General features: G+C 39.0%; 2 protein-coding genes across 5 annotated transcripts in view; one reads left to right on the top strand and one right to left on the bottom strand.

Annotated features, from left to right (window-relative positions):
- Window positions 1–14,207, bottom strand: part of LOC128618511 (uncharacterized) — a 32,221-nt gene extending 18,014 nt beyond the window's left edge. Inside the window, exons 1-3 of the mRNA XM_053642144.1 lie at window positions 13,981–14,207; window positions 11,749–11,804; window positions 3,653–3,964 (exon numbers count right to left, since the gene is read on the bottom strand). Coding sequence (XP_053498119.1) covers window positions 3,653–3,964; window positions 11,749–11,804; window positions 13,981–13,982 — 370 coding nt within the window. The 5' untranslated portion in view covers window positions 13,983–14,207. The remainder of the gene's footprint in view (window positions 1–3,652; window positions 3,965–11,748; window positions 11,805–13,980) is intronic.
- Window positions 14,208–21,238: 7,031 nt separating this feature from the next.
- On the top strand, window positions 21,239–26,948 carry LOC128618678 (uncharacterized). 4 transcript variants are annotated; one of them, XM_053642421.1, is made up of 8 exons: window positions 21,239–21,952; window positions 22,079–22,112; window positions 23,370–23,431; window positions 23,530–23,814; window positions 24,022–24,102; window positions 24,250–24,354; window positions 25,377–25,487; window positions 26,526–26,948. In XM_053642421.1, coding segments are annotated over exons 2-8 (747 nt in total). In that variant the 5' UTR covers window positions 21,239–21,952; window positions 22,079–22,110; the 3' UTR covers window positions 26,627–26,948. The 4 variants fall into 4 exon arrangements, with proteins under 4 accessions (XP_053498396.1, XP_053498397.1, XP_053498395.1 ...); XM_053642422.1 differs by having other exon boundaries at window positions 21,239–22,112; XM_053642420.1 differs by lacking the exons at window positions 21,239–21,952; window positions 22,079–22,112 and adding an exon at window positions 22,930–23,050.

The following is a 26,948-nucleotide window of genomic DNA, read 5'->3' as shown; positions in this document are numbered from 1 at the left end:
GGCTGTTGGTGTGGCAGGGCTTTTTGCATGTTACCCAGATCCATCCTAATGACATGTTAATACATACAAACTGGAGAATTCACTGATACATAATGGTGTTCCATGCATATACCTACTCCATCTATATACCTCTACAATCCCATCTACAGCTGCCATATGAAGTCGTAGCAATAAGTGTGCAGCTCTGACTTCCAAAGACTTTTTTCTTAGAAAAAAAAAAAATAGCTGGATTGGTAATGGCTAATGGATTGGTAAAACTGTGGTAACACCTGTACTTGTCTACAAACACATCCAATTTTCTAATTGTTAATGTATAATAAGTCGGCAACTGCACAGTAAAATCCCTAGTGTTGAATTAACATCCAGAGTGTTTATTTGAGTCCAGTGGACTTATATAAACATTGTAGGGTGTAAATTCAACACTGTGGGTGTTAAATCAACACTCGTGATTTTGCTGTGTGCAATGTGTCATAGAAATCCCAGAGGCTACTCTGGACTACAGCTCCCAACAGCCACTGCACTACATCACGGTCACATGACCACCAACACCTGAACCACATTCTAGTTAACGAGCACTATGTATATGTAGCCACAGTTTGCACTGTACTTTTGTCTTGCTTTAATTGTCTCACTTTGCCGTTGTTTCTGTTCTGGTCCTTGTGTCATGTTTATTCCTCGCCTTAGAGTTTTGCCACGAGTTTATAGCTTCTTTTGTGTCTGTTTTGATTATTATTAAACCTTTATCTGCACTTGCATCCGTCTCCACCTCTACACTATGACACAGTGGTAACAAGTAAAACAAAGGTAGCACATTGAAATTACTCATAATTGATATCTAACTTCTCATTGTTAAATTATCACAATATGACTGTCAAAAATATTGAGTAATACTTAACAATTATACATTATAGAGTCATTTTTTTTTATTTTTAGAGATAAAATGTTCAGCTCATAACTACAAAAAACTCCACACATTACACCAATGCTTTCAAATGCCTGTAGGTTTTACTTTTTGTACTTAAAAACGCTTTAAAAATAGTTGTAAATTTTTTTTAAAAAATTAGCGGTTATGTTTTTAAATGGTCAGGAAAAGTGGCATTTAAAAAAAAATCAGTGTGGAATGATGATTAGTAAAGATTTTGTTCTAACATGTAAATGTTTTTTTTTTTTTGACATTCACAATTATTTATTTATTTTTTATTTTTTTACATTACATTTTACATTTGTATATTCACAGCCTTCCAATCAGGATCCGAACAATTATTACTTATTTAAACACAACGTGTTATGATTTTGTTACTATTTTATTACCAAATTGTTACTATTACAGTTACTGAAGTTATTTACTAACAATTAAAAACATGATGGATTATTTCTGGTGAAGTACAGCCTGTTAGTACAATATTACACTCCCATTACCCACTTATTAAAGTTTAACTGATGCTTACAGATCATACCATTGAAAGGAGTGGTAAAGGGTATAAACTTTCTTTGTGTAACTGGATTGACAACCTTGTAGCCCCGATTTCTTTATGAGCACCTCTCTGCAGTTAAGTTTTTTCTACAGTTGTGCTCCAGCTTAATTTTATTTTGTTTTCTTTTTAATATATTTTTGTTGTTATATGTCATATGGTTAATATGATTTCACCAAAATAGTATGTTAAAAAAAAGATTATATCTTTATGAGCTCTTTGTCAACTGCATGTCATCCTTTAAAGTGTGGAAATTAGGGTGTGAAAGATGATGTACCGTTATAACAGGTGTTACAGGTGTAATTTTTCCAAATTTTACCTTATTTATTTTACAAACATATCCATGTTGTTTTTTTCAGGCGGACACAGGGAAGTAATGTATTCATATATACATGCATTTAATTAAAAAAAAAAAAAACATGTTCAAATATAGGCAAGTTATGATCACTACAATCAGTGGTGGCTCGTATGAATGGGCGAGCAGGGCAAGCCCCTCTGTCTTTCAAAGATAAAAAAAAGCAATATAAGCTTTAATCTTTGGCATCCAATTAATCTTATATGCAGATACAAATGTTCTAAAGTGGATTGTTTATTTTATTTATTTATTTTTTTTAAAAAAAACTGGATGCAACGGCACCACCAGCAGTCGTAAGAAAAACACATACAGTGCCTTCCACTAATATTGGCACCCTTGGTAAATATGACCAAAGAAGTCTGCTCCTAAGGCCATACAGACTTCATATAAATCCATAATGAACTTTTTCACACTATCGGTTGTTACCCAGATGAGGATGGGTTCCCTTCTGAGTCGGGTTCCTCTCAAGGTTTCTTCCTCTTAAAACATCTTAGGGAGTTTTTCCTTGCCACCGTCGCCACTCAGTGGCTTGCTCAGTTGGGATAAATTCACACCTTTAATATCTGTATACCGTGTTGATATTTCTGTAAAGCTGCTTTGAGACAATGTCTATTGTAAAAAGCGCTATACAAATAAAATTGAATTGAATTGAATTGAAGTCTGTGAAAAATTGTCTTCATTGTTTACCCTTTTGATTTTTGTTTAAAAAAATGACAAATGTACTGTGCTCTCATGGATATCCTTGGAGATTTTGTGGCCACTCTTCACAGTGTGCTGAGACGATATAGACACACGTCCAATTCCAGGTTGATTCATAACATTTCTGGAACTTCTTCATTATTGTCCTGATGGTGGAAATGGGCATTTTCAATGCTTGTGCTCTTAGACACGCCCCATTGTGTGAAGCTCAACAACCTTTTGCTGCACATCACAGCTATATTCCTTGTTCTTACCCATTGTTATGAATGACTAAGGGAATTTGGCCTGTGTGTTACCTCATATTTATACCCCTGAAACAGGAAGTCATGGTTGAACAATTTCCTGTTCCTAGTCACCCAGGTGTACTAAAAAAAAGAGTAAAATATCAATGGGAAAATACTTCAAATATATTTTTCTCATATGAATTCATAGGGGTGCCAATAATTGTTGCACACCTATATTTAACAAAGATTTTTTTTGATAAACCTGTGTTGTGTTTGTAATTGTTTGATATCCATGAGAGCAGAATATTTTTGTGATTTTTTTTTTAAATCAAAAGAGCAAAAGGTTAAACAATAAAAAAAAATTCACAGCCTTCTTTGCTCATATTTACCAAGGGTGCCAATATTAATGGAGGGGACTGTAGAATGATATAAAGTGATGCTTTAAGCTAACTGTAATGAGCCCAGTGCTGTAGACTTGAACAGAAGGACAGAGAACAGAACTGAAAGTTATAACAGTTTACCGTGTTTGTTAATCAGAGAAAAAAATATGCAATGAAGCCAGTTGAGTATTACAGACTTAAAAATAACCAAAACAATTATGAATCACAAATGCAGCTCCAAAGCTGCCTATAAGTGTGTGTGTGTGTGTGTGTGTGTGTGTGTGTGTGTGTGTTATAACATTATATATTATTTGCATTTACAGCAGTTAACAAATGCCTTTGCAGATTATTATTATTCTTCTTCTTCTTCTTCTTCTTATTATTATTATTAGATAATGTATTGAAACAGTGTATGTTTACTTTGCATTCTGAATTTCCACCTTCTATTTCTCTGAATGGAAATGATATTTAAGGAATAATGAAAAACTTGAGTCAGACCTTATCAGTACCACATGTTCTTACCTTCAACCATGAGGTTGACTGTTTTTTCATGTTCTTTAGCTGAAGTTGTAAATGCATATGTGTAGTTCCCATCATCGTTCTTAGTGATGTTAATAAGTTTAAGTGAGCAATTTCTCTTTGAGAACCACTCCTCAGGAACATCTGCTCGTCCACGGTAGGAATTGCTGACCCAAACACTACCACCGGTCCGCTCCAAAATTTCGTTATTCCCAAATCGCCAGTGAACAGTAACGTTCTGACTAAAACGTTCTGGGATGGTACAGTTTAGTACTGCATCATGTCCCACCAATGCTTTAAGTTGTGTGGAAAAACCTGTGGAGAAGTTAAACAAATGTGAATATGAAAACATGATCCTCTAGAAACAAACAGTTTTCCTACAAGTTTTTGTCTACATATGTATGTAAAATAATACAAACATAACTTTATATTTTCATAAACATCATATGCATGGCCTTTATACTGGTTATTTATACAGTCCCCTGTGAAATTATTGGAACAACAAGGCTAATTCTATTGTTTTCACGATACGTTGAAGACATTTGCGTTTGAGATCAAAAGATGAATATGAGACGATAGATCAGAAATTCAGCTTTCATTTCCTCATATTTACATTTAGATGTGTTAAACGACTTATAATATGATACCTTTTGTTTGAACCCACACAAATGTTTCAAGTGACCAAAAATATTGGAACATGTGACTGACAGGTGTTTCTTGTTGCCCAGGTTTGTCCTGTTAGAAACCACATTGACGGTTTAAAAAATTAATAGCTCTGAAAATCTACTCTTGCTTTGAGGCCTATGTTTCACCTGTGAAGACTGCATTTGTTGCTAAGAAGGATAAATCAGCATGAATACCAGAAAGCAAGCCAAAGCAAGCCATTTTGAAGCTGAGAAATGAGGGAAAATCTATCAGAGCCATTGGAATGTCCTGAATAAAGAAAGAAACCTCTGGTATACTGAGCAATAGAACCTGAATGGGTCAGCCAAGGAAAACAACAGTTGATGACAGAAACATTGTGAGAGCTGTGATGAAACCCAAATAAAAAAAAAAGTCAGTGGTATCACCAACAACCTCCACAGGGCAGGGGTGAAGGTCACAATCCACCTTTTTGAAAAAGACTTCGAGAGCAGAAATATAGAGGCCATACTACAAGATATAAACCACTCATCAGCAGTAACAATCAGAAATCCAGACTGGAATTTGCAAAGAAATACAGAGATGAGTCACAAATGTGCTGGAACCAAGATGAACCTCTACCAAAGTGATGGAAAGGCCAAAGTGTGGAGGAAGAAAGGATCTGCTCACGATCCAAAACATACGAGTTCATCTGTGAAACATGGTGGAGGTAGTGTCATGGCCTGGGCTTGCATGACTGCTTCTGGAACATTCTCACTAATCTTTATTGATGATGAACTCATGATGGAGCAGCAGAATGAATTCAGAAGTTTACAGGAACATTCTGTCTGACAATTTACAGAGAAATACATCCGAATGGATCAGGAGGAACTTCATCATGCAGCAAGACAACGATCCAGAACACACTTCCACCTCAACACAGGACTTCATCAGGGGGAAAGTGGAAGGCTTTAGACTGGACAAGTCCATCACCAGACCTTCACCCAACTGATCAGCATTTCACCTCCTGAAGAGGAGACGGAAGGGAGAAACCCCCCCGTAACAAACAACTACTGAAAGAAGCTGCAGAGAAACCTGGAGAAGCTTCACAGAAGAAGCTATAATAATCTTTTTTCTCCCTCTCTCCTTTCGCCGAGCCCCACATGAATTTATGGAGATACTAGAGATCCAGATCCTTTCTGCCTCTGGATGGAGCTCAAATCTTCTCTAATTCCAGACTGCTGGGACTACGGCTGCTCCTAAGGCCATACAGACTTCATATAAATCCATAATGAACTTTTTCACACTATCTGTTGTTACCCAGATGAGGATGGGTTCCCTTCTGAGTCGGGTTCCTCTCAAGGTTTCTTCCTCTTAAAACATCTTAGGGAGTTTTTCCTTGCCACCATCGCCACTCAGTGGCTTGCTCAGTTGGGATAAATTTGCACCTTTAATATCTGTATACCATGTTGATATTTCTGTAAAGCTGCTTTGAGACAATGTCTATTGTAAAAAGCGCTATACAAATAAAATAAAATTAAAAAATTAAAATTAAAGAAGAAACCAGCAGTTTGGTGTCAGTGAGGCGCAGGATTGATGACGTTATTGCAAGCGAGGGAAATGTAACTAAATATTAAGTGTTACATAACTTCACAACAAAAGCTAAGTATTTTCACAAATTAATTATTTTATTTATTGAAATTATGTCGCATAATGACTGATGCAATTCACACCTAAAAAACCAAAACCCCCTTTTTTTGTAAATAATAAAATTAGCCATTTGCTAGTAAGCGAGCTAATGTTACGCTAACCTCTGTGTCAAAAATACATAACAGAACAGTAATTTAGTACACCATAACAATTAAAGAAATGATTTAATAAAAGTGTGTGTCCTGGCTCTGCCAGATATTTTCATTATGCAGTCAAGTGACCTCTTGTGGTCATATGAGTTATAGCAGGGAAAAGTGCATTTTGTGCAGTAGAAATCAATGTTTGATGTTACTTAGAACAGCGTGCTTCTAACTGTCAGTCTTATGCATATTTTCTCATTGTTAAACATGAGATGCTGTTTTAAAGAAATCATTTCATATCTTTGGGAGTGTAGTTCATAAATTGCAGTTGGATACAGTAATTTAATTCATCTAAAGCATTTTGTTATGCTCACATGTAACATGTTAAACAGCTATAGCATATGTTCATATGACATAGATTAATGTATGTATTTGTATTTTCAGTTTCACACCATCCATATGATAAAGTAACACTCTCAACATTACTTCATGGTTCCAGGAGTCATTGTGTGAAGGTGTTTAACTTGCTGGATAATTGAATGATGATTATCATTAAGGAGGCCAGTAAAGTGAAAAGAGACATACGATCAAGAATCCAGATGTACAGGCTGCATTGTGACTCATAATGCCCATGCAAACACGGCAACAGCAGTAAAGTGTCTTGAGACAGATACCTCATATATATGAGGTATCATATATATTTGCAAAGATTTCAAACAAACTTCTTTCATGTTGTCATTATGGGGTATTGTTTGTAGAATTTTGAGTAAAATAATGAATTTAATCCATTTTGGAATAAGACTGTAACATAACAAAATGTGGGAAAAGTGAAGTGCTGTGAATACTTTCCGGATGCACTGTAATAGAGTCTGTTTATGGTACACTGAGTCTTGCACTACCCACACTCCTGGAATGTAACATGATTCCTGACAACATGGATGAAATCCCAACTCTTTCAGCAGCTGCCAGTCACCGTCACCATAAGCCCATAGATCATGAAATACCATCTCCTGAAAATGCTGAAATCCTGTTGTTGTTAGGCAGAAACTTACTAAGAGTGCACAAGGTCTGCAGACAAATCAGTGGGACACATGAGGCAGCATTTGCACAAAAGCTGGACCTGGGCTGGGTAATAATCGGTGACATGTGTTTAGGTAATGCACGTTGGCCCTCGCAGGTTACTAGCATGAAAGCGTACATTCTTGAGAGTGGCAGGCAAGTAATTTTCCCCCGTGTGAAAGCCACTTGTCAGTCAAGGAAAAGTCCATATCCCCTGTGCAACACTTGTCTTTCAGCAGCAGTTTTTGTAAGGATCACTTGAAAGGGATCAACAGTGAAGACATTAGCCAGTGGCAGTAAACTTATGCTTTCAGTGGAAAACCTCAGATTTCTCAGGATAATGGAGAATAAGTTCTTCCAAGTTTTTTCTTTACAAACAGTTGGGTAGCCCCACTCCCATTTTGAAAGCCATGGCAGTGTTTGCCTAATAACTGACCATATGCCATGAGTTAATTCAAGTCTCTGAGCAGTACAGTCAAGAAACGTCCTGAAAAGAATGCTCACTAATATATCCATGCAGAAATTGCTAAATAGCCACCATGCAGAGCTTGCTACGCCAGTACAAGAAGACAAAGAGTACTGGAATTTGCTCTTCTTTGGAGTGTACCACCCACAAAATCCTAACCAAATACATGTGGTTTTCAACACTAGTGCCAAGTTTGGTGATGTTTCCCTTAATGACATACAACTATGCTGTTATGGTATGGTATCAAGACAATGACCCAGTAAAAAGGGTTTTCATCTACAGGATGAGAGTGCATGTTTCAGAAACAGTCCCTCACCTGCAGTGGCCATCTCTGGGCTGCATAAAGTGGCTCAAGAGGGAGAAGATGAGTATGGTACAGATGTGTGTACACTTTGTTGAAAGAGATTTCTACATGGACGATGCCTCAAAGTCAGTCTTGACTGTGGAGGAAGCCACTGACAGAGAAAATGTTAGCAGCTTCAAATCTTAAACTCGAAGTGGCCTCAAAGAAAGCTGAGGTGGTGGATGTGTTTCCAGTAGAAGACCAAGCCAAAGACCTCCAGAATCTCAATCTGTTTGTAGATGACCTACCTGACCAACAAAGCCTTGGAGTGAGATGGACTATTACGTCAGACATCTTAACATTTCACGTTCCAAGAATGGAGAGACCATATACACAAAGATGAGTGCTTTCTGTGGTCAACAGCCATTTCGATCCTCTGGGTTTCCTGGCACCAATAACCATACAGCTATTACTTAGAGAGATGACAGCACAAGCCGGTGATTGTGACTGAAGCCTCACTGAGAGTTTGAAAGAAAAATAGATAGATTGGCAAAATTCTCTGCATGATCTCACAGACATTCATGTACCCCAAATATTCAAAAACTTCCCTTTCCAAAGCTCAAAGTGTGGACCTGTGTGTCTTTTCAGATGCTTCCGTTAAAGCCATTTTTGCAGTCTCGTATCTCATAGTCACAGCCAAAGATGGACGTGTAGAAGTGGGTTTGTACTAGGAAAGTCGAGACTTGCCCCTCAGCCTGACCTTACAGTTCCCAGGCTGGAGCTGTGCACAGCACTGATGGCTGTAGAGAATGCTGCACTCATAACTGAAGAAATAGATCTAAAATTCAATTCAGTCAGCTTCTATACTGACAGTAAAGTTGTCTTGGGGTATATTCACATCCAGTCACTGTGCTTCTATGTCCATATAAATAACAGAACAGCTCACTTCGTAACTAAGTTAGTCTTGACAAAGGATTACTGGCAAGTCCCTTTGACACCCTGTGTTTCAGAAATTTCAGCTTTTGTAACCCCTTACAATTTTTTGCAGTACAAATCTATGGCCTTTGGAATGCGAAATGCCCCAGCTATAGTTCAGTAGCTGATGCTCAAAGTATTGTCAAACTCTTGAGGCAGTGTTAAAGCAGTTTGCAAATGCCCAACTTACCCTCAATCTTGCTAATCATTAGCCTTGCTGTTGGCACTTAAATATTTTGAAGACTATTTAGGTAATGGTAGTAGTAGTAGTAGTGCCCAAATAATTGTCTATACCCATCACAATCCTCTAGTTTTTTTGTCACGAATGGCCAATTCTAATCAGAGGTTAATGAGGTGGTCTTTTATCCTTCAAGAATTTGTGCTTGACATTAGGTACAAAAAAGAAGTAGACAAAGTTGTGACGGATGCCCTATCTAGAGCTCATGGTGGTGAGTAAAACCCGCTCTCTTATTAAAGAGGATATGTTTAATTACAAACCTTGATCTTTTGTTAATCATGGGTTGTAACTAAGGGAGGGGGTGTTACAACCCAGGGCATAAAATTGTGTTATTGTTTATTCAAATTGGTCTGTTTATTGTTTAATATAATGTCCCAGGATAGATTAAGTATGTGAAAGAAGGCTATCCTAGTAATATTATCTACATGAGCATCAAATGATAGACTGGAGTCAATAATCACTCCGAGGTCTTTAACTGCTGTACATGATGAAACAGAAAGTCCATCCAGAGTTACTGTGAGATCAGAAAGATTACTTCTAGCTACACGTGGTCCTAACACAAGTTCTTCTGTCTGATCAGAATTAAGTAAAAGGAAGTTAATAGTCATCCAATGTCTAATGTCCTTTACACAATCCTCAGCTTTACTAAGCTTCTGTCTGTCCTCTGGCTTCGCTGAAACATACAGCTGTGTATCATCAGCATAACAGTGGAAGATAATTCCATGTTTACGAATAATTTGACCTAGAGGTAGCATATATAAAGTAAAAAGCAGTGGGCCTAAAACAGAACCTTGTGGAACACCAAATTTAACCTCAGTATGCATAGAGAAGTCTCCATTTACATCTACGAACTGATAACGATCAGTTTAATAAGACCTGAGCCAGGAGAGGACTGTTCCCTTAATGCCAACAACATTTTCTAGTCTATCAAGGAGAATAGTGTGATCTATAGAATCACAAGCTGCACTAAGGTCGAGTAACACAAGCAGCGAGACACAACCCTGATCAGAGGTCAGTAGAAGGTCATTTACTACTTTAACTAACGCTGTCTCTGTGCTATGATGAGGTCTAAATCCTGACTGATACATTTCATGAATGTTGTTCCTGTGTAGAAAATGACTCCATAGGGTGCAGTCGAATCGTCTTGAGTCAAGGAATCAGAGAGAGAAAAAATCTTGTTTCTAGCCCTTACAATTCAAAAGTTATTAGCATAAATATGAGCGCAAATTTGAGCTGTTGGTGGCGCTAGAGGATTTGAGATAAAGACTCCAAAATTGCTCTGCTTAATGTTGAGACTGTCCTTATATCGGTGTGCCAATTTTAAAAAAAAATAAATTTCTCACAAGCAGTTCTATGGACTGTCATAAACTCAAGAGCAGAAGAAGAAGAAGAATGGATACAATAGGTGCCTAAGCACTTCGATGCTTGCCCCCTAGTAACAAGCTATAGTAGTTGAGTAACTACTGGATTCAGTTTCTGAGTGTCTGCTGCAGCTCTGAGCGCTCTGAGAGTCTGACTGGAGCTGATACGTTTAAGTCTGAGATATCAGTCATGTTCATTACTATTTCAGTGATAGGCAGATGGTTACAAGGTTCCACACGATTCAGAAAATCTCCCAATCCTCATGTAAAAGCTGTGTGTGTGTGGTGGGGGGGGGATGACAAGTGAAGAGCACACTGTCCAATAAACAGTGAGATATTTTTACTATGTAAAACTCACCTGCCTCACACTCCTATTTACCCCCAGAGACACACGGCATCAGGGCAGGTCTCAAAATGATGCGTTAAAATTCTGTTCTAGAAGTGTAACAGAAGTGTAACACTGTTACAGAAGTGTAACAGTGTAACAGAAGCTGTGTTCACTGGATTTCTATCAGCGCTGTGTCTGGGCTTCAGCACTTTCACTTTCAACAAAAGTGATGAATTGTACATGTCATATCACAGCAAACCAGCAACTCAATTTCCCAGAATGCACCACCAACTACAAACATGGCCACAGACAACTACACTCCCCCCCCCCCTACACACGTTCACACTCACTCACTCACTCCATGCTATATAAGAGACTTTTTGAACACTATGTATTTGTGAAGTATACACTCATTGACCTGTTCTCTGTCTATACCAAGCCTTGACGTTGTGTTTGTTTTCCTGGTTTTGACATTGCTCTCATTTACGACCTTGTTTCTCTGCCTAGCCTTGTTTTGTGTGTTTGCCTGATCGCCTGACCTCTGCCTGTTTAAAGTTGTGGATTTTTGCATTACCCTTTGGACTTTTTGTATTAAACTACCTAACCTGCAGTCGCTTCTGTCCGTGCTTCCTTTACGTGACACTATAGATAATGTAAAATACATCTCATTTAATGACATGTTAGGAGAGACTTGGCTTCATGTGTAGTCTTAAAGCAATTGCCTCTGCTCTGACCCTGGCTCTTCTGTGGCAGATGTTATTATTATTATTATTATTATTACTATTATTATTGAACACAAATCGTGCTGTCATAATTTCAAAATGTTCCTGATGTAAAAATATGTTCATTTTTATCTGAACTGAAACTGTTGTCTTTATGTAAGAGAGAGATTCATCCTCCATCTTTTGTTAAGATAACAGTAACTTAAGGTAAGGTAACTTCAAGTGTTAATAGCAGTTTGATGTTAGAAGTACTTACTGGGATAAGCATTAGCAAGTATCCAGAGGAGATGAAAAAAGGTCCCACTGCAGTGCCTGGAGAATGGAGGAGAGTAGATGTAAAATGTTGCTAAGCATTATAAAGTACTTATGTTGCAAACTAGGCATCTTATGCAAACTTATCCCCAGGACATGCCCTTCTCCAACACCTTAGCTAACTTAATGGTTATTTAAAAAGACAATTTTCAGAGATGTCATTTTCATCTCTGCAGGATGGCCCTTAAGGGGCTCTAGCACAACGGGGAATCAGCACTGGCACATGAGTTGCTCTCTGTGATGCAAGATTTCATTCAAGTCAGATAGTCATTCAACCTTGTGCCACCCTGATGGTTTATATTATGTATCTGACCCTCAGGACAATGTCTGAGCAGACCCACACATGAGAACCAGTAAGAAGAACCTTTGAGCCAGATGCAGTAATTCATGCAAAAGTATTAAAGCCCCGACCAAGTATTGAGTGCATAAATGATACTTTTCAGAAGGTCGACATTTCTGTATTATAAATTCTATATTCTAATATTTTGAGATACTGGATTTTTTTTTATTTCCATGAACTCAGAGCTCCAGCAGAAGGTCAAGTTCCTGCTAGAGGTCAATGAGGAGACCTCCCAAGCCAAGTTCCTGTCCGAGGTCAAAAAGACGGCCTCTCGAGCCAAGTTCCTGTCCAAGGACGAACAAAGGGCCTCTCAAGCCAAGTTCCTGTCCGAGGTCGAAAAGACGGCCTCTCGAGCCAAGTTCCTGTCCAAAGACGAATAAAGGGCCTCTCAAGCCAAGTTCCTGTCCGAGGTTGACGATGCAACCTCCCACGCCGAGTCCCAGTCTGTTGACATGACCAACCAAGTTCTCCTCATGCCTGAAACCAACATAACGACCAACCAGGTTCTGCTCACGCATGACGTCAACGTTACAACCAACCAGGTTTTGCTCATGCCAGAGTCTGTTGACATGACCAACCAAGATCTACTCATGCCTGAAGCTGACGTCAGGGCTAACCAGGCACTGCTCACGCTTGAAACCGATATCACGACCAATCAAGTTCTGATCACACCTGTGTCTGCTGACCCGGACAACCAAGATCTCCTCATGCCTGAAGCCGACGCCACGACCAACCAAGTTCTGCTCACGCCCAAATCTGCTGACATGGACGACCAAGTTCTGCGCACACCCGAGTCTGCTGACACAGATGACCAAGTGCTGATCAAGACCGCGTCTGTTGACATGGACAACCATGTTCTGCTCATGCCCGAGTCTGATGACACGGCCAGCCATGTTCTGCTCAGGCTTGAGTCTGTTAACACAGCCAACCAAGTTCAGCCTGCAGAATCGATGGAGGACGACGCTCCGCCTTTGTGCTCTGCCTTCTTGCTCCGCTGTGGAGACGCTCAGTCTCCCGGTTCATGTGAAGACATTTTGCCCAGAGGTCCTGGACCACCAGGAGAGGGAGTGTATTTTGGGAGTGTATTTTGGGAGTGTATTTTGGGGAGGGGATTCTGTCATGTCACAGCAAACCAGTGACTACATCTCTCATCCTGCACTGCGGCCTATAAGCAAGGCCGCCATGGACTACACTTCCCCCACACACACGTTCACCTTCTCTGGAACTCCAATTACACACACTTGCACCCAATCTCACACACAATCACAAACTCAGCATATAAGAGACTTTGTGAGCATTTAGACTTTGTGAAATATATGGTCAGCTGCGTAGTCTCTGTCATTGTCCAAGCCTTATATTCATGTTTGCCATTCTGTTATTTGACCTTTATTTGCTCTATTGACTTTGATTCTCTGCCTTGCCTAGTTTTGCCTGTTTGCCTGACCTCTGCCTGTCTTTTGACTACTGATTTCTGCTTTATCCTTGGACTTTGTTATTACACTGCAAAACCTTCACTTGCTTCAGTCTCAGCCTCCATTTCGTGACAGCATTGATTCTCCAAAGCACACGGCGCACAAAATTGTCCAATCCACAAACATACACTGCAGGTTACTCCAGGTTGAACACAGAAGTAAAAACAACAGTCCAAAGTATATAAAATGGCACCACCACATCAAAACCGTAGGGGCACTGAAATAAACTAACAAAAAACAAACAAAATGGTTACAGGAGTTTGAAGCAAAACGTGCCAGTGTACCCCGTCAACCAGAACCAGCGTACAAACGTAAAAGGAAAGCTGAACATGTTTTAACCATTACAAAAATGATTTATACTTACATTTCTTTTCTCGTTGGGCCGTCTCAGCGTGCAACTCTTCTAACCTGTGTTTTACACTTCTCTCTTGGTCTGTCTCCACTCCTCTCATTTGTCTGTCTCCTCCTCTACTTTTTTCCAATTTTTTTTCTTTCGTCACTTTGTCATTTCGTTTCAATTTCACTTTTTAGCTACAGGAAGCTTGTCGTACCTCTACCATATTGAGTTGAAGCCATGAACACAATTTCCCATGATCATCAGGAAATCACATCATAAATGGAAATCCTTAATTACACAAGCTTCATTTCTCAAGATCCTCAGCCAACTAACAAACTACAAACCTTATTATCTGATTCATCACTCGACTAGCATCCCCTTCACAGTCCCCTGTTTAATTCACCACACCCTTTTCCATTCACACTAATAAATAAATAACCGACCTGTTCTTCTAGTTGAGTCACTCTCCTTCTGACAGTGATGATTCCAGCTTATTGTTCTCATTGTTTTTTTGTTTTTTTAAAAAATAACTTCGTTTACTCTGTTTGCCAACCATAAAGAACTTTCTTTTACTTTCACACTATCTGTTGTTTTCCCTTGTTAACCCTGCCTTCTTTCCCTTCTCTAAATGCTTTATTATTTGGATTCTCTTCTTGTTCTTCTTATAAACCTGCAATTGTACACACTGAAAAAGTGTCAAACCAGTAGATATATAGATTAATAAGTTGTGGTAATTTTTTTTGCCATTGTTAATCATGAAAGGACACTTACAAAGTTCTGAACTAACCCTCTCACATTGGCCATAAGACTGAGTTTAGTATTCTAAAGTCAGGCTCAATAAAATTTTTCCATATGTGGACAATACATCATGGCTCTCTGTCTGGGATGCCAACAAAGCAAAAAACATGCTGTTTCAAAAGCAGAGGGTAGGATAGAACAAGGAATAAATCAGGTAGCTTTAGAAATCCTAATTATTGTATTTGTGTTTATATGAAGGGGCACGTGGAGCATTTCTGCAGAGTACTAGGGGTTTTGAATTGTGCCTAAAACTAAAACTAAAGCAGTAAGACACATTATTCTTCCCCAAAATGTTACCACAAAGTTTGAAGCAAACAGTTGTATAGAACGTCTCTGTGTGCGGTAGCATTACAATTTTCCTTCACTGGAACTAAGAGGCCCAAACCCGTTTCAGCATGACAGTGCTCCTGCGCACAGTGTGAGTGATGAACATGCAAACGTGTAGAAATGTTTTGACAAGGTTGGAGTGGAAGATTTTGTGTAGAAAGTTTATACCAGAGACACTGAACAATATACAGAGTGACAGAAATCAGGGTAATGACTTATGTTAAATGACAGGAATGCTTTTGAAAGGTTTGAATTAGGATTTATACCTTATGTTTTCCTAAAACTGTAAATTGATTCTTCATAAGGGTGCATGAAAGGGTTAAGTTGAATTGCGTTACAGAATATGCAAAATCTCAAATGCAGTGTAAGACAGAAGCAAACTGGATCTACAGGCAATATACAAGTCAAATGTGTCATAGCCTCACAGAAGGAAGGCAAATCAAAAATTTGCATGAAGCAGAAGATAAAAAAAAAACAAAGCTTCAAGAAAGTCAAAATTAGTTGTGTGTGTGTGTGTGTGTGTGTGTAAGACATGATGTGGGCAGCCAAGAGAATCCAAATTTGCTTTTTTGATACAAATTTTTTGTTTTATTCATGGTCACAGATTTTTTTGGTACTTAAAACAAATAATTTAATGATGTTGTGACTATAGATACTATCGTGAATGTGAATTCATTCATCTCCAGTAAGTGTTTTGTCCTTTTCAGGCTTGCTGTGGATCTGGAGCTTATCCCAAGACCACTGGATGTAAGGTGGGAATGCACTATAAATGGGCCACCAGTCCATCAAAGAGCACCATTTACACACACATACACACACACACACACAAAAAAAAAATAAAATATTGCACTTCCACCTCTACTCTGTGCACTTTGCTTCCTCTGGAACTCAATTAATAGATCTTGTATGGTAGCACTACTTGTATTGTTCTCCTCTTGATATATCGCTTTGCTTGTGTTTTCTCATTTGTAAGTCGCTTTGGATAAAAGCGTCTTCTAAATGAATAAATGTAATGTAAATGTAACTCAGGCTATTTATCTTAGTCAATCTACCTATTTGCTTATTTTTGGAAGCAAACAGGAGAACTCAGAGGAAACCCACCCAGACCCTGATATAACATGTAAAACTCCATACAGACAATCACCTGAAATCAGGATTGAAGCTGGCACAGGTTATGTTATGAACTAATGAATTCTTGTTGAGTTTTCAGACTAATCCCTCTTTACCTGCTTACTGACCTTTGATGGATGGTCTCCTCTATGCAGAGTTACAGTTGGTCCATATTCTTGCTCCATATTTATTAATAATAACAGATCCTTATTGATATTTGTCCAGTACTGGACTTGTTTTGATTGCTTCTTGGTATTTATGATAGTGTGTTTAGGTTCTCTAACACACTCCGGGTTCTTTTAGGAACAGGTGTATTTATATTGAGGTCACATGGCACTTTAATCATAAAAGGGTCATGTCCATTTAACTAAATGTGTTTTTCCTGCTTGTTTCTCTCATTCTCACTCAGTTGTGGTAGTCCCTTCAGAAGCTCTTCAGTGGCTTCAGGATCACACAGTTGGCTGTTATACCGTTCTTCATCCAAAGACTCTTCTTTAGTTGGCTCATGACCATTGGGTACATCTTTCTGACCTTTATTTTTTGAGGATGAATCAATTTTGTTGTATTGCGTGAACTTTACTTGCACCAGTGCACCTTGGTTTCTTTCTTTTTACAGGTTCTTCAGAAAAAAACCCTCAAGTTCCTCTTGAGTGTTTCTTCAATTTGTTGGTGCAGTTTTTGGTGTATTTTTGACAGAAGAACTGAATCAGGCTTTTCACACTTGAAATAGTTAACCCTGGGTCATTCTAAACCCATAACATGGGTTATCTTGTTTCACAATTCTCATACTTTACCTGGGGTTAACAATTCATCTTGGGTATTCATAATCTGACGTTTCACAGTGTACATTCCTAAACCCAGCGTTAATGTTATTATTTCCATACTTGCGTTGTCAACAACCATGATTGCATAAATGACTGTGGTGGCGGGGGCGTGGTCTAGTGTCAGCTGTGGATGGAGAAGATGTAGGTAAAACCGGCTGGTAATGCACAATGATTGAGCAATTGAGCATTATTAGCCTGAGTTTACTTATGTGTGTCTGTTTGTGCTTTCAGGGCCCCATGACCACAGAGAAAGAGAGAGAGAGCGAGAGAGAGAGAGAGAGAGAGAGAGAGAGAGAAAGAGAGAGAGAGAGAGAGAGATCTGAGCAGCACAGAACCGTGTGTGTGCACTAAGATATAATCACTGAAAAGCTAAAGTAATAATGGTTAAGTAAATGAAAATCCCCTTTTGAGTTGTTAAGCCTGTGTCCGCTTCCTCATTTCCCTCCAAACCAAAACGGGAATTGTTATAATGACTTTTCTGACCATAACTGTAAAAATAAAACAGCCCTCAAATGCTGCAACTACTGTTTAAACAACATGCAGGGTTTCTGTGACTGTACAAAGTATGTGATTCAAGGTACGTTCAGTTTCTGATTAGGTGACTGTTGCTAAGCATCTAGCCTTAACATTCTAACACAGCATCATTTCACACTGTACATGTTTGGCACTGCAATGCGGGGTTAACACAGCAAAAGTGGTGCTAACCTTGCTTTGGAACAGGGTTTCAAAATTACAAGTGTGAAATGTTCCTCTACCCAGGGTAAAAAGTGGGGTTTAGAATGTGATAACCAGTCAAGCGCAGTGAGAAAAGCACTAGTGTGCTCTTAGTGACTTAATGATGTATACTGTGATTTTCTCTCTCTCCAAGACCCAGAAAAGAGTGAAAGAGTGAAGAAAGTTTATTCTGTAATATCATATATTTTACATGCCAATGATGCTGACAAAATGTGCTCAGTGGTGTAGTGACAGTGACAGAAATGTGTTATACGTGTTTGCATTTCAGTTCAGTTCAGTGTTGTGTGTGCAGCGTGTTTAACAGTGGACATTGTCCCAGAGCAGCGTTACAGAAAATATCAATTCAGGATATAGATGTTAAATGTATGAATTTATCTCTAATGAGCAGCCTGTATGCGTGGAGAAGTCTCCATTTACATCTACGAACTGATAACGATCTGAGCCAGGAGAGGGCTGTTCCCTTTATTTAAATTTCTGTTCATGTTTTCAGCAGCACGAAGATAAGGTTCATCAGAGAAAGATGCTTTGTTACTCTGCTCCAAAATCAGATAGCAGGTTATTAAGGTTCATGTAGGACACAAAAATGGTGAAAAAGAAAATCATATTATAAGATACAACAATATAAATTTATTTTTGTCAATCTCAACCACACTTTCTCACAGACATTCAAATTGTCCAAGTTAAAAGATATTATGATAGTTGGAATCTACAGTATCTGCTATTCCTGATACTATCTCCTATCAGGTAATGTTAAATCAGCACGATGCAGAGCAACATCAGTCACAGGTGAGGAGAAGCAGCAGGTCATGGTTTTTAAGCTCCTTAAAGAAGTAATGCTTAGGGTTACACCCTGGCTCTGTGTAGCTCCAGGGTCTGGTCACTTTGGGGTTATTTTAACACTGAGACACATTTCACTCAGGGTCTGGAGCCCAAACGTCCTTTTTGAAAAGCCCCAGTTGATATGATAACATCTGGAGGAGTTTTGTAGTTGAGAACTTGAAGTGAGTGTAAAACCCCAGAAGAAGAAATGTGCTCTAAAGTGGAAATATCATGGGTGGGAAATTACAGGTTTATTAAAAGAAGAGTGATGGTAGTGTCCAGGTGCTGTTCTGTGGAGAAAAGGTGGCACTCCACAGGGACATATGAACCCATTTTAGGGGAAATTATATTTATTTATATCCTACAGAATTTACAAAATCTCCACCCAGAATGACCTATTCTGTCTCCGTTCACTCTGCACATGCTGTATTGCTGCAATCCCTTTTTTTTTTTGGTTTCTGAGTTTGCTGATATGGTCATAACTTCATGTTTTTACTACCTCTCTCATGGAAATGTCACATACCGTTCACATGTGATTATGTGAGTGGTTATATCACCATTCACATAATGGTGATGATCACATGACATGTGAAAAACACATGGATCAGTGCCAGATTGTGGCTTTTTAAATCGAGGAAGTGCAGGTGGGTGTGTTACTGAAGTAGCTGTGTGTGTTCTGTTTCATCTGCTGGTCTGTCCTCCTGTTTAATTCTCTTCTTATAAGTAAGAGCATTAAAAGACTTTTCCAAAATCAGGTTGACAAAATTAGGATGGGTCTGGTCTGGGTGGGGCTGAAAATGATCTGTTAACAAGCAGCACAATATTGCAGTGAGATATTTGATCATTTGCTAAATTGAAATGAATATGATTGACATCTCAGACTTAAACATATCAGCTCCAGTCAGACTCTCAGAGCGCTCAGAGCTGCAGCGGACACTCAGAAACTGAATCCAGAGCAGTTTAACTCAACTACTATAGCATGGAATTTCATTATTGTAACTGGTAAATGTTGTTAATGAACTCTAAGTCTAAAACGACGCTTGATTATTTGCATTCGTTTCCTAATTTTTTAAGGTCTAGCTGCCCTTTTGTAGTTGCCTTAAATACTGTACATTTTCTTTAACACACTGCAGAATAACAAATGCCAGTATGTGGAATTAGTGTCTAATAAAACAGACATTCAGAACAAAAATATGGCACAGCAAAATGGTAAACTGCAGTTTTCCACATATACAACCCTAAATCCAAAAAAGTTGGGACACTTTGTAAAATGTGTCAGCCACATTACGAAGTTTTGGATGGATTGCAGAAGAAGAAGCCCAATCAAGTGGAATAATAAATGTAGAAATGAGCCCTACAGTACCAGCGTCACCTATTTCACCTTGGCTATTCCCTTTACCATTAGTAGATCTTAATCTGCAAGAAATGATTAATGATGAAAATAGAGTAATAGCAAATGATGCAATGGTTAAACGGTATTTATAGGAAAAGTACTACTCAATGCTTACAATTTTCACGGATGATTCTAAAGATCCTGAAACAGGTCAAGCTTCAGCAGCTGTACATTCCACATTTTCAAGTTAGAATTAGTAAAAGAGTATCTGACCAAGTAAAAAAGAACGATGGACATATGACTGGGGATTTAAGATGTCAGTAACTAAATCATGTTACATGCTCTTTACCAGAAAGAGAAAGTTAGAAAATATTCAGCTTAAAAGGTATGGTCAAAGTATGGAAAGGTTAACAAAGTTCAAATATTTAGAAATAAGCTTTGATGAGAAATGCTTACGGAGGACACAGGTTAAACAGATTGAAACTAAAAGTAATAAAGTATTAAACCTTATGAGATCAGCTTCGAGGCGAAGATAAACAGTCACTACTGGCTATATATATATATACTGTCACTACTGGCTATATAGATATTGGCTATATGGTATATGGATCAACAGCCAAGAGTGTCCTGGAAAAACTAGACAGAATACAGTTCAGAGTTCTTAGACTTAGTATTGGTACTATTAAAACAACTCCTACTAATGCGTTACTTGTAGAAATTGAAGAACTACCATTATACCTAACACGATTAAAGCTGTCACTGACATATTGGGCTAAGCTAAAAGGGTCTGGGAAAGTACAACCTGCCACAGAGGTCTTATGTGATTGCTGGGGGAATAGGTAAAGGATCCATTTGGAATATTAATACAGTAGGGGAAGAACATGGTCTAAAGAGACTTGAGTATGGTCCAAACGTAGTATGGGGTAATGTCCCTCCATGGATATTTCCAACTCCCAATGTTAACCTGAAACTTTTACAGCTAAAGAAAGAATGGACTGAAAATATTGGATATTTGGTTCATGAATATATTAAGCGGAACTACTACCAATATATACCAATATTCCCTGATGGATCTAAAGATTAAAGGAATGATCATGTAGGAGTAGGAGTGTACATACCAGAGTTTGATGTAACCATATGCAAAAGAATTAATGATAAATTATCCGTTGTTACAGCTGAAGTAGTAGCCATAATTTTAGGGTTGCAATGGATAGAAGAAGAAAGACCTCAAAGAATAATAATTTGTTCTGACTCTGTTGCAGCTTTCAATAGCTTGAACTCAACTGAAACAATAAGAGATGATTTATTGAAAGAAATATCCATGATAATTGAGCTCCAGCTCATATTGATGTGGAGGGCAACGAGAAAGCAGATTTGACTGCAAATAATGCGCTGAAATTAAAGGACGAGGAAATAATGAAAGTCCCCTTTAGTAAAGTTGGGGCCAAATCATTAATAAAAACGGCAGTGAGAGAATCATGGCAGAAAAAGTGGGACACAGATAGCAAAGGGAGACACTATTATAATATTCAGAATTCGATTACTGTCAAGGCTTTTAAAGGAAAATGCAGAAGAGAAGAAGTGATTATATCAAGATTAAGACTTGGACATACCAGCCTAAAATCAACCCTGTTATTAATGGGAAAATGCATATCAGATAAATGTGATGCCTGTAATGTTCCTGAAAATGTGGTGTAATCACAATGTGGTGTAAAAAATATAATTCAGGAAGGAGCAACTTGGGAGAGAAGATGTATGAGTTGGAACAGGAATGGAGTTTGAAGGGGGTTTTGGGAATGGGATGAGAAAATGTGGGCATGTAGTAAGGCTCTCCTTCATTTTCATTTTATTTTATTTTTTCTATTAAGCATATGAAGCCCTGAAGTTGCACACCCCGGTAGGTGGCGGTGTGCACCTGAAAACCCAGAGAGAGAAGAATCACAGCCAGTGCTCAGGTATACAGGTGAGCGACTCGGTCAGACCGGAACAGCGCAGCAGTCACGTCTTTGAGAGAGACCTGTTACACAGAGGAACCAAAACACTCCTGAAAACTGTAAGAATCTGCTCTATATTTTGTTAAACATGGTTTATAAGGTTGAAAGTGGCATTATTTATTCAGAAGTAAACTCAGGTGTTTGACTGGTAAAGTTTCACAGTCGGATTTTTCTGTCTTCAACAGCTTTCTCTTTGTGGGCTGAGAAAGGTTAAAACATGTAAGTTATTCTTATTCACAGCCAAACCAATCAGCTACAAGTTATTATTCATTTCTGTAATTGATGCAGTTTTCCTATAAACCAGCCGCTGTTCTTAAAATCACTGTTAATCTGCTTTTACACACTCAGCGATAATAACACTGAAAGATATGGAATTAAATTTGTGCCAGAAGTATTGAACTACTACAGAATAGTGGTGTTTATGAACGATTCGTTCATTTTTTGACCGCGCATGCGCAGCCGCATCCCCATAGGTTCTGCACAGAAACTATTAGTTCACCTGACGAGTTTTCCGGTTCGAGTCGTTCGTTCTTCCGGTGGCCGCCGCATAGAGCAGCGTTTCCCAACGTTTTTTAGTCACGGCACCCTTTGAAAATGCTAAAAAAAAAAATTTGTGGCACCCTACACAAACACTAATGGTAGACACAGGCCCTGCACCCGCAGCGTACTGAAGAGGGGCGATGACGTAACGCAAAGTATTCCCAACTAGAAAAACCTGCAGCCCAGGATGTGTGTTGTGTCGAAATGCCCTACATCCTACCATAGCACAAATTTATAGTCTGGTCTGTTGGTCTGTGCTACCGGAAGTACAGTGACAAGAATATACAACCCGTAAATCATGGACCGCGGAACGCATTTGAACTTGGTCGGGCCATCATCACATTCATAATTACTGAGGGGGCGGGACGGTTTGAATGAGGGGCCCCTTCGTGCCACTGGCCCTGGCTAGACGGCGTTAAGCCTGGTTTATACTCGACGCGTCCGCAATATTGTGAGGGAGCGCGCGGCAAAAATTACGTCATCACGGAGTGGGTGCTCGAGTGTGTTGAGTGCGCGAGGCCTCATTCCGCGTGCCGGTCTGCACGGTGTTTTTTTGTAACTTGCCGCGCAGCGCCACATCCGGAAATGAATGACTTGGAGGCGACTCTTGCCGAAAGGTACGATTGTACAGGCATCTCTATAATCCATCCATGCCGGAGCATAGAGATATCCAGATGGCACAAAATCAACGGAAATGTTGTTTAAAAAAAAAAAAAAAAAAAGTGATTTCGATTTGCTTAGTACATACTTTGTACCTTGTCCCAGAAGGCTGTTCAGCTCCAGAAAGGAGAATGATATTCAGTGTTACTAAAAAGTGCGCCTGGGAGAATTCTAGTATAATACATTGTATGGATAATTAAAGTAATTAGACATAGATGTTTACATGACTATTATCCTTTTTTACATTAACATTTGCTGTCTTCTGCCTTTCTGCAGGGCCTCAGGGTCAGACAGTCAGAGGGTCATGGTGTTCCTCATCCTGATGTTCTGCTGTCTCGGTGAGGATTTCTAACATAAACTCTGAAATCTACACATTTCTGATGAAGTGGTGTTTGTTCAGGTCTTGCTCAGTGTGTTGTATTAATTTTCTCTGTAGGGGTTTCTACTGCTGGCGTTTTTACTGCATTTGTTGGACAGTGTGTAGAGCTGTGCTGTTTTGGGACGCAGACCACCACCATCTCTTGTTTCAGGGGTGTGGAAGAAATTTGTGAAATAACTGGCAGTACGTTGGATAGGAAGTCGTCTTACACAGGAGAAGTTGTTCTCAAGAGCACCTGTCTACAGATTTGTAACCTCACCGAGGAGTACAATGTCTTCTACGAGTGTTCCCAACTGATCGAGAAGAAAAAACCCCTCTGCAACCTTAGCCTCACAGTTTCCAGTAAGAGAACATCATTACTCATTTCACTATGTGGGGTGCGTAACAGCACCTGTCCGCTGCGGACGTGTTCCAATAGAACTGTCTGCATATTCCACAGTGTATTATTGTATATTCCCGGATGATTGTCCTAAAGAATCCTGTGTAAGTTGTAGGTGTGTGTTTGCTGTGCCACACAAATGTTTTCACCTTTCAAACTGTGTCTCTCAGAGCCTGACGCCTTTGCTACACCGTCTCTGATCAGAGACACCGCCAGCATTGATAACACCAGCAGCACCACCAACTCCACCCGTAAGTGTCAATGCAGATTTTTTACTTTAACACATTTTAAACATCAGAACAGCCCTAATGATAAGATAATGTAAACTGTGGGTGCATTTAACAAGAAGTAATTACACAATTCATGCGATTTGTTTTTGTATTTGTTGTCTTGGTCAGGGGGAGCTGATGATGAAGATTGGAGTAAAAAGCCAGAGATCATCATCATCGTTGTGTTATTTGCTGCTGTAGTCCTGATTCTTGTGTTATATCTGATGAGAAAACGTGAGTAAAACAGTAAAACGTGGTGAGTAGGAATACAGGTTTATTCAACATACAATAGAATATTAAATTATGAATTTTAGAGATTTCTCTCACTTACTGTGTCTGGAGACATTTCCACTAATCATCACCACAGTATACATTTGTGACTTTATACAACCCCAATTCCAAAAAAGTTGGACCGAGTCAAAGTGGAAAACTGTTCAGTGGTCAGACGAATCCAAATCTGAAATTCTTTTTGAAAACCATGAACACTGCGTCCTCTAAACTAAAGAGGAGAGGGACCATCCGGCTTTTTATCAGCGATCAGTTCAAAAGCGTATCTGCACAGTGAAATTCTTTTCTTCACATACCCCAGCATGTCAGGAAGTTGGGGTCAGAGCGCAGGGTCAGCCATGATACAGCGCCCCTGCAGCAGAGAGGGTTAAGGGCCTTGCTCAAGGGCCCAACAGTGGAAGCTTGGCAGTGCTGGGGCTTGAACCCCCCGACCTTCTTATCAGTAATCCAGAGCCTTAACCACCAAGCCACCCCTGCCCCCTGTCCCCTGTATTGCTGCCATCAAATTCAAAATTACCTTATTTTCCCCTAAAAACTGTATATTTCCTCAGTTTAAACATTTGATATGTTTTCTATGTTCTGTTGTGAATAACATGGATTTTTTTAAAATTTGTCGATGATTGCATTCTGTCTATTTACATTTTACACAACGACCCAACTTTTTTGGAATTGGGGTTGTATATCATGAAACATTGTCTGGTCCACACAGTGACATTACATGTGCTGCAAACAATCTTTATCAGTGGTTTGCTAACCAAATTCGTACAATTAACTTTCAGAAAGTTTTGTAAATCTATCAGAAATCTTTAGTTTGATTCACCCTCAAAAATATTTACACAATTTTACTTTAAGATGTCCCCATGTCCCTAGATACACTGTTGTGGACCTTTTTAGATGGAACTTATCACAAATTTGCAAATCATAAAACTGCAATTTTATATTTGCCTGCACATACTTGTACTCCGTAGGTATAAACCTGGGATTTTGTCATTCCTGGAGATCAAATGGAAAGTGTGATTTACGTAAAGACATTGAGTTGGAGGAAGGACTGAGAGAGAATCCTGAGAACGGAAATGACTGTGAGTTTTGTAGCAGATTGTCTTACTACAAATTAATAATATAGCTGCAAGCAGCAATTACGGGGCCAAGCACGAAAAATGGCAAAGTGATTGATTTAACATATAATTGTTGTGCTGTTTTTAGGCCAGTGGATTAAAATCCTCAACAGAATTATTTATAAAGTTGTAAAATTGCATTTTAACTCGTGCATTAAGTGGCATTGTTCTGAAACTGTGCAGGTACACTCGAGTCATGATGGCGATGACATTTACTATGTGTGGTCTGAATATGATTGGGTGTGATAGCAAAAATGTGCTAACCACTAAGCCACTATAGGCTATATCTCCATAATGCTTTAGTGTATTCATGTTCTGAAGCTCAGGACTGAACCAGGGAGAGGCTTGAGAGGAGGGAACGAGTCTGGTCTTGGTGGGGGCATGTTCTTCCAAAGCTTAAGAAATGGCAAAGTTTTAGCTGGACAGGATCTCAGTGGGACAGGAAAGTTGAGCAGAGTCAAGAATAGAAGAAGCATAAATAGAGTAAGAGAAAGATATTGGGTCAATCCCTTTCGGATTATGATAAGATATGATGTTTTTTTTTTGTTGGGGAATAGTGAAACTGAAGTCAATGAGCTTATGGTCAGAGATACCAGGCTGTGAGTCAGTAACTCCAACATTGTTTAGCCCAGATGAACAGATCAGGTCCAGTGTGTGACCAGGAGTGTGGGTGGGGAAGTTCACGTGGTGTTTGAGGTTAAAGCAGTCCAGTATTGGCATAAGTTCCTTGGTTTTATTAGAATCAATGTCCACATGGATGTTGAAGTCAGCAAGTAGTATGATAGTTGAAGATGTAAGGTAGTAAGTAGTTCATTAATTTCTGAGGAAAAACTCTGGAGATCAATAGATTATTATTATTATTATTATTACTATTATTATTATTATTATTATTATTATTGTTGTTGTTATTATAAGGAGCGGTGTTGGACCAACCACCTTAAATGCCAAATACTCAAATGATGTTATATCATGGTAATCAGTGCTATTTTGATTTTGTTGCAGTAAACAACAGCATGCCCAGCACCCCTATGTTGAATCAGGGGCTTGGACAAGTAACCATAACCCCAAGGAGTAACCAAATTGAGGTGACTGAACAGCTGTGATGGGCCGAAACCAAAAGTATTTCATCCGTGTGAAGGAGCAACGCGATGATGATTCTGTTTACGTTTCTGTATGCTGTCTCTGGCCTCTGTATAGTCTAGCACACACTCTGGCCCTGTTAGCTGGGTAGTGTTCACAGCTCTAGGTTTGAGCCTACCTACTGAAAGCTTACTGAAACAAGCGAGAGTGTTGGAATTTGCTCAAATTTGTCCTGAAATGTGAATCTGACTACATTACTCTTCTTCATGGCTGCATGCCATCGTTTTTGTACCTCATGTCTCAGGGTGTCTGCAGGTCCATAAAAGAAGATGGCCTACTTAGCAC

The sequence above is a fragment of the Ictalurus furcatus genome, chromosome 14 (assembly GCF_023375685.1).
Source record: "Ictalurus furcatus strain D&B chromosome 14, Billie_1.0, whole genome shotgun sequence".
Taxonomy (NCBI): Eukaryota; Metazoa; Chordata; class Actinopteri; order Siluriformes; family Ictaluridae; genus Ictalurus; species Ictalurus furcatus.
The sequence above is the reverse complement of the archived record's forward strand: the minus strand, read 5'-3'. Positions and strand labels throughout refer to the sequence as shown.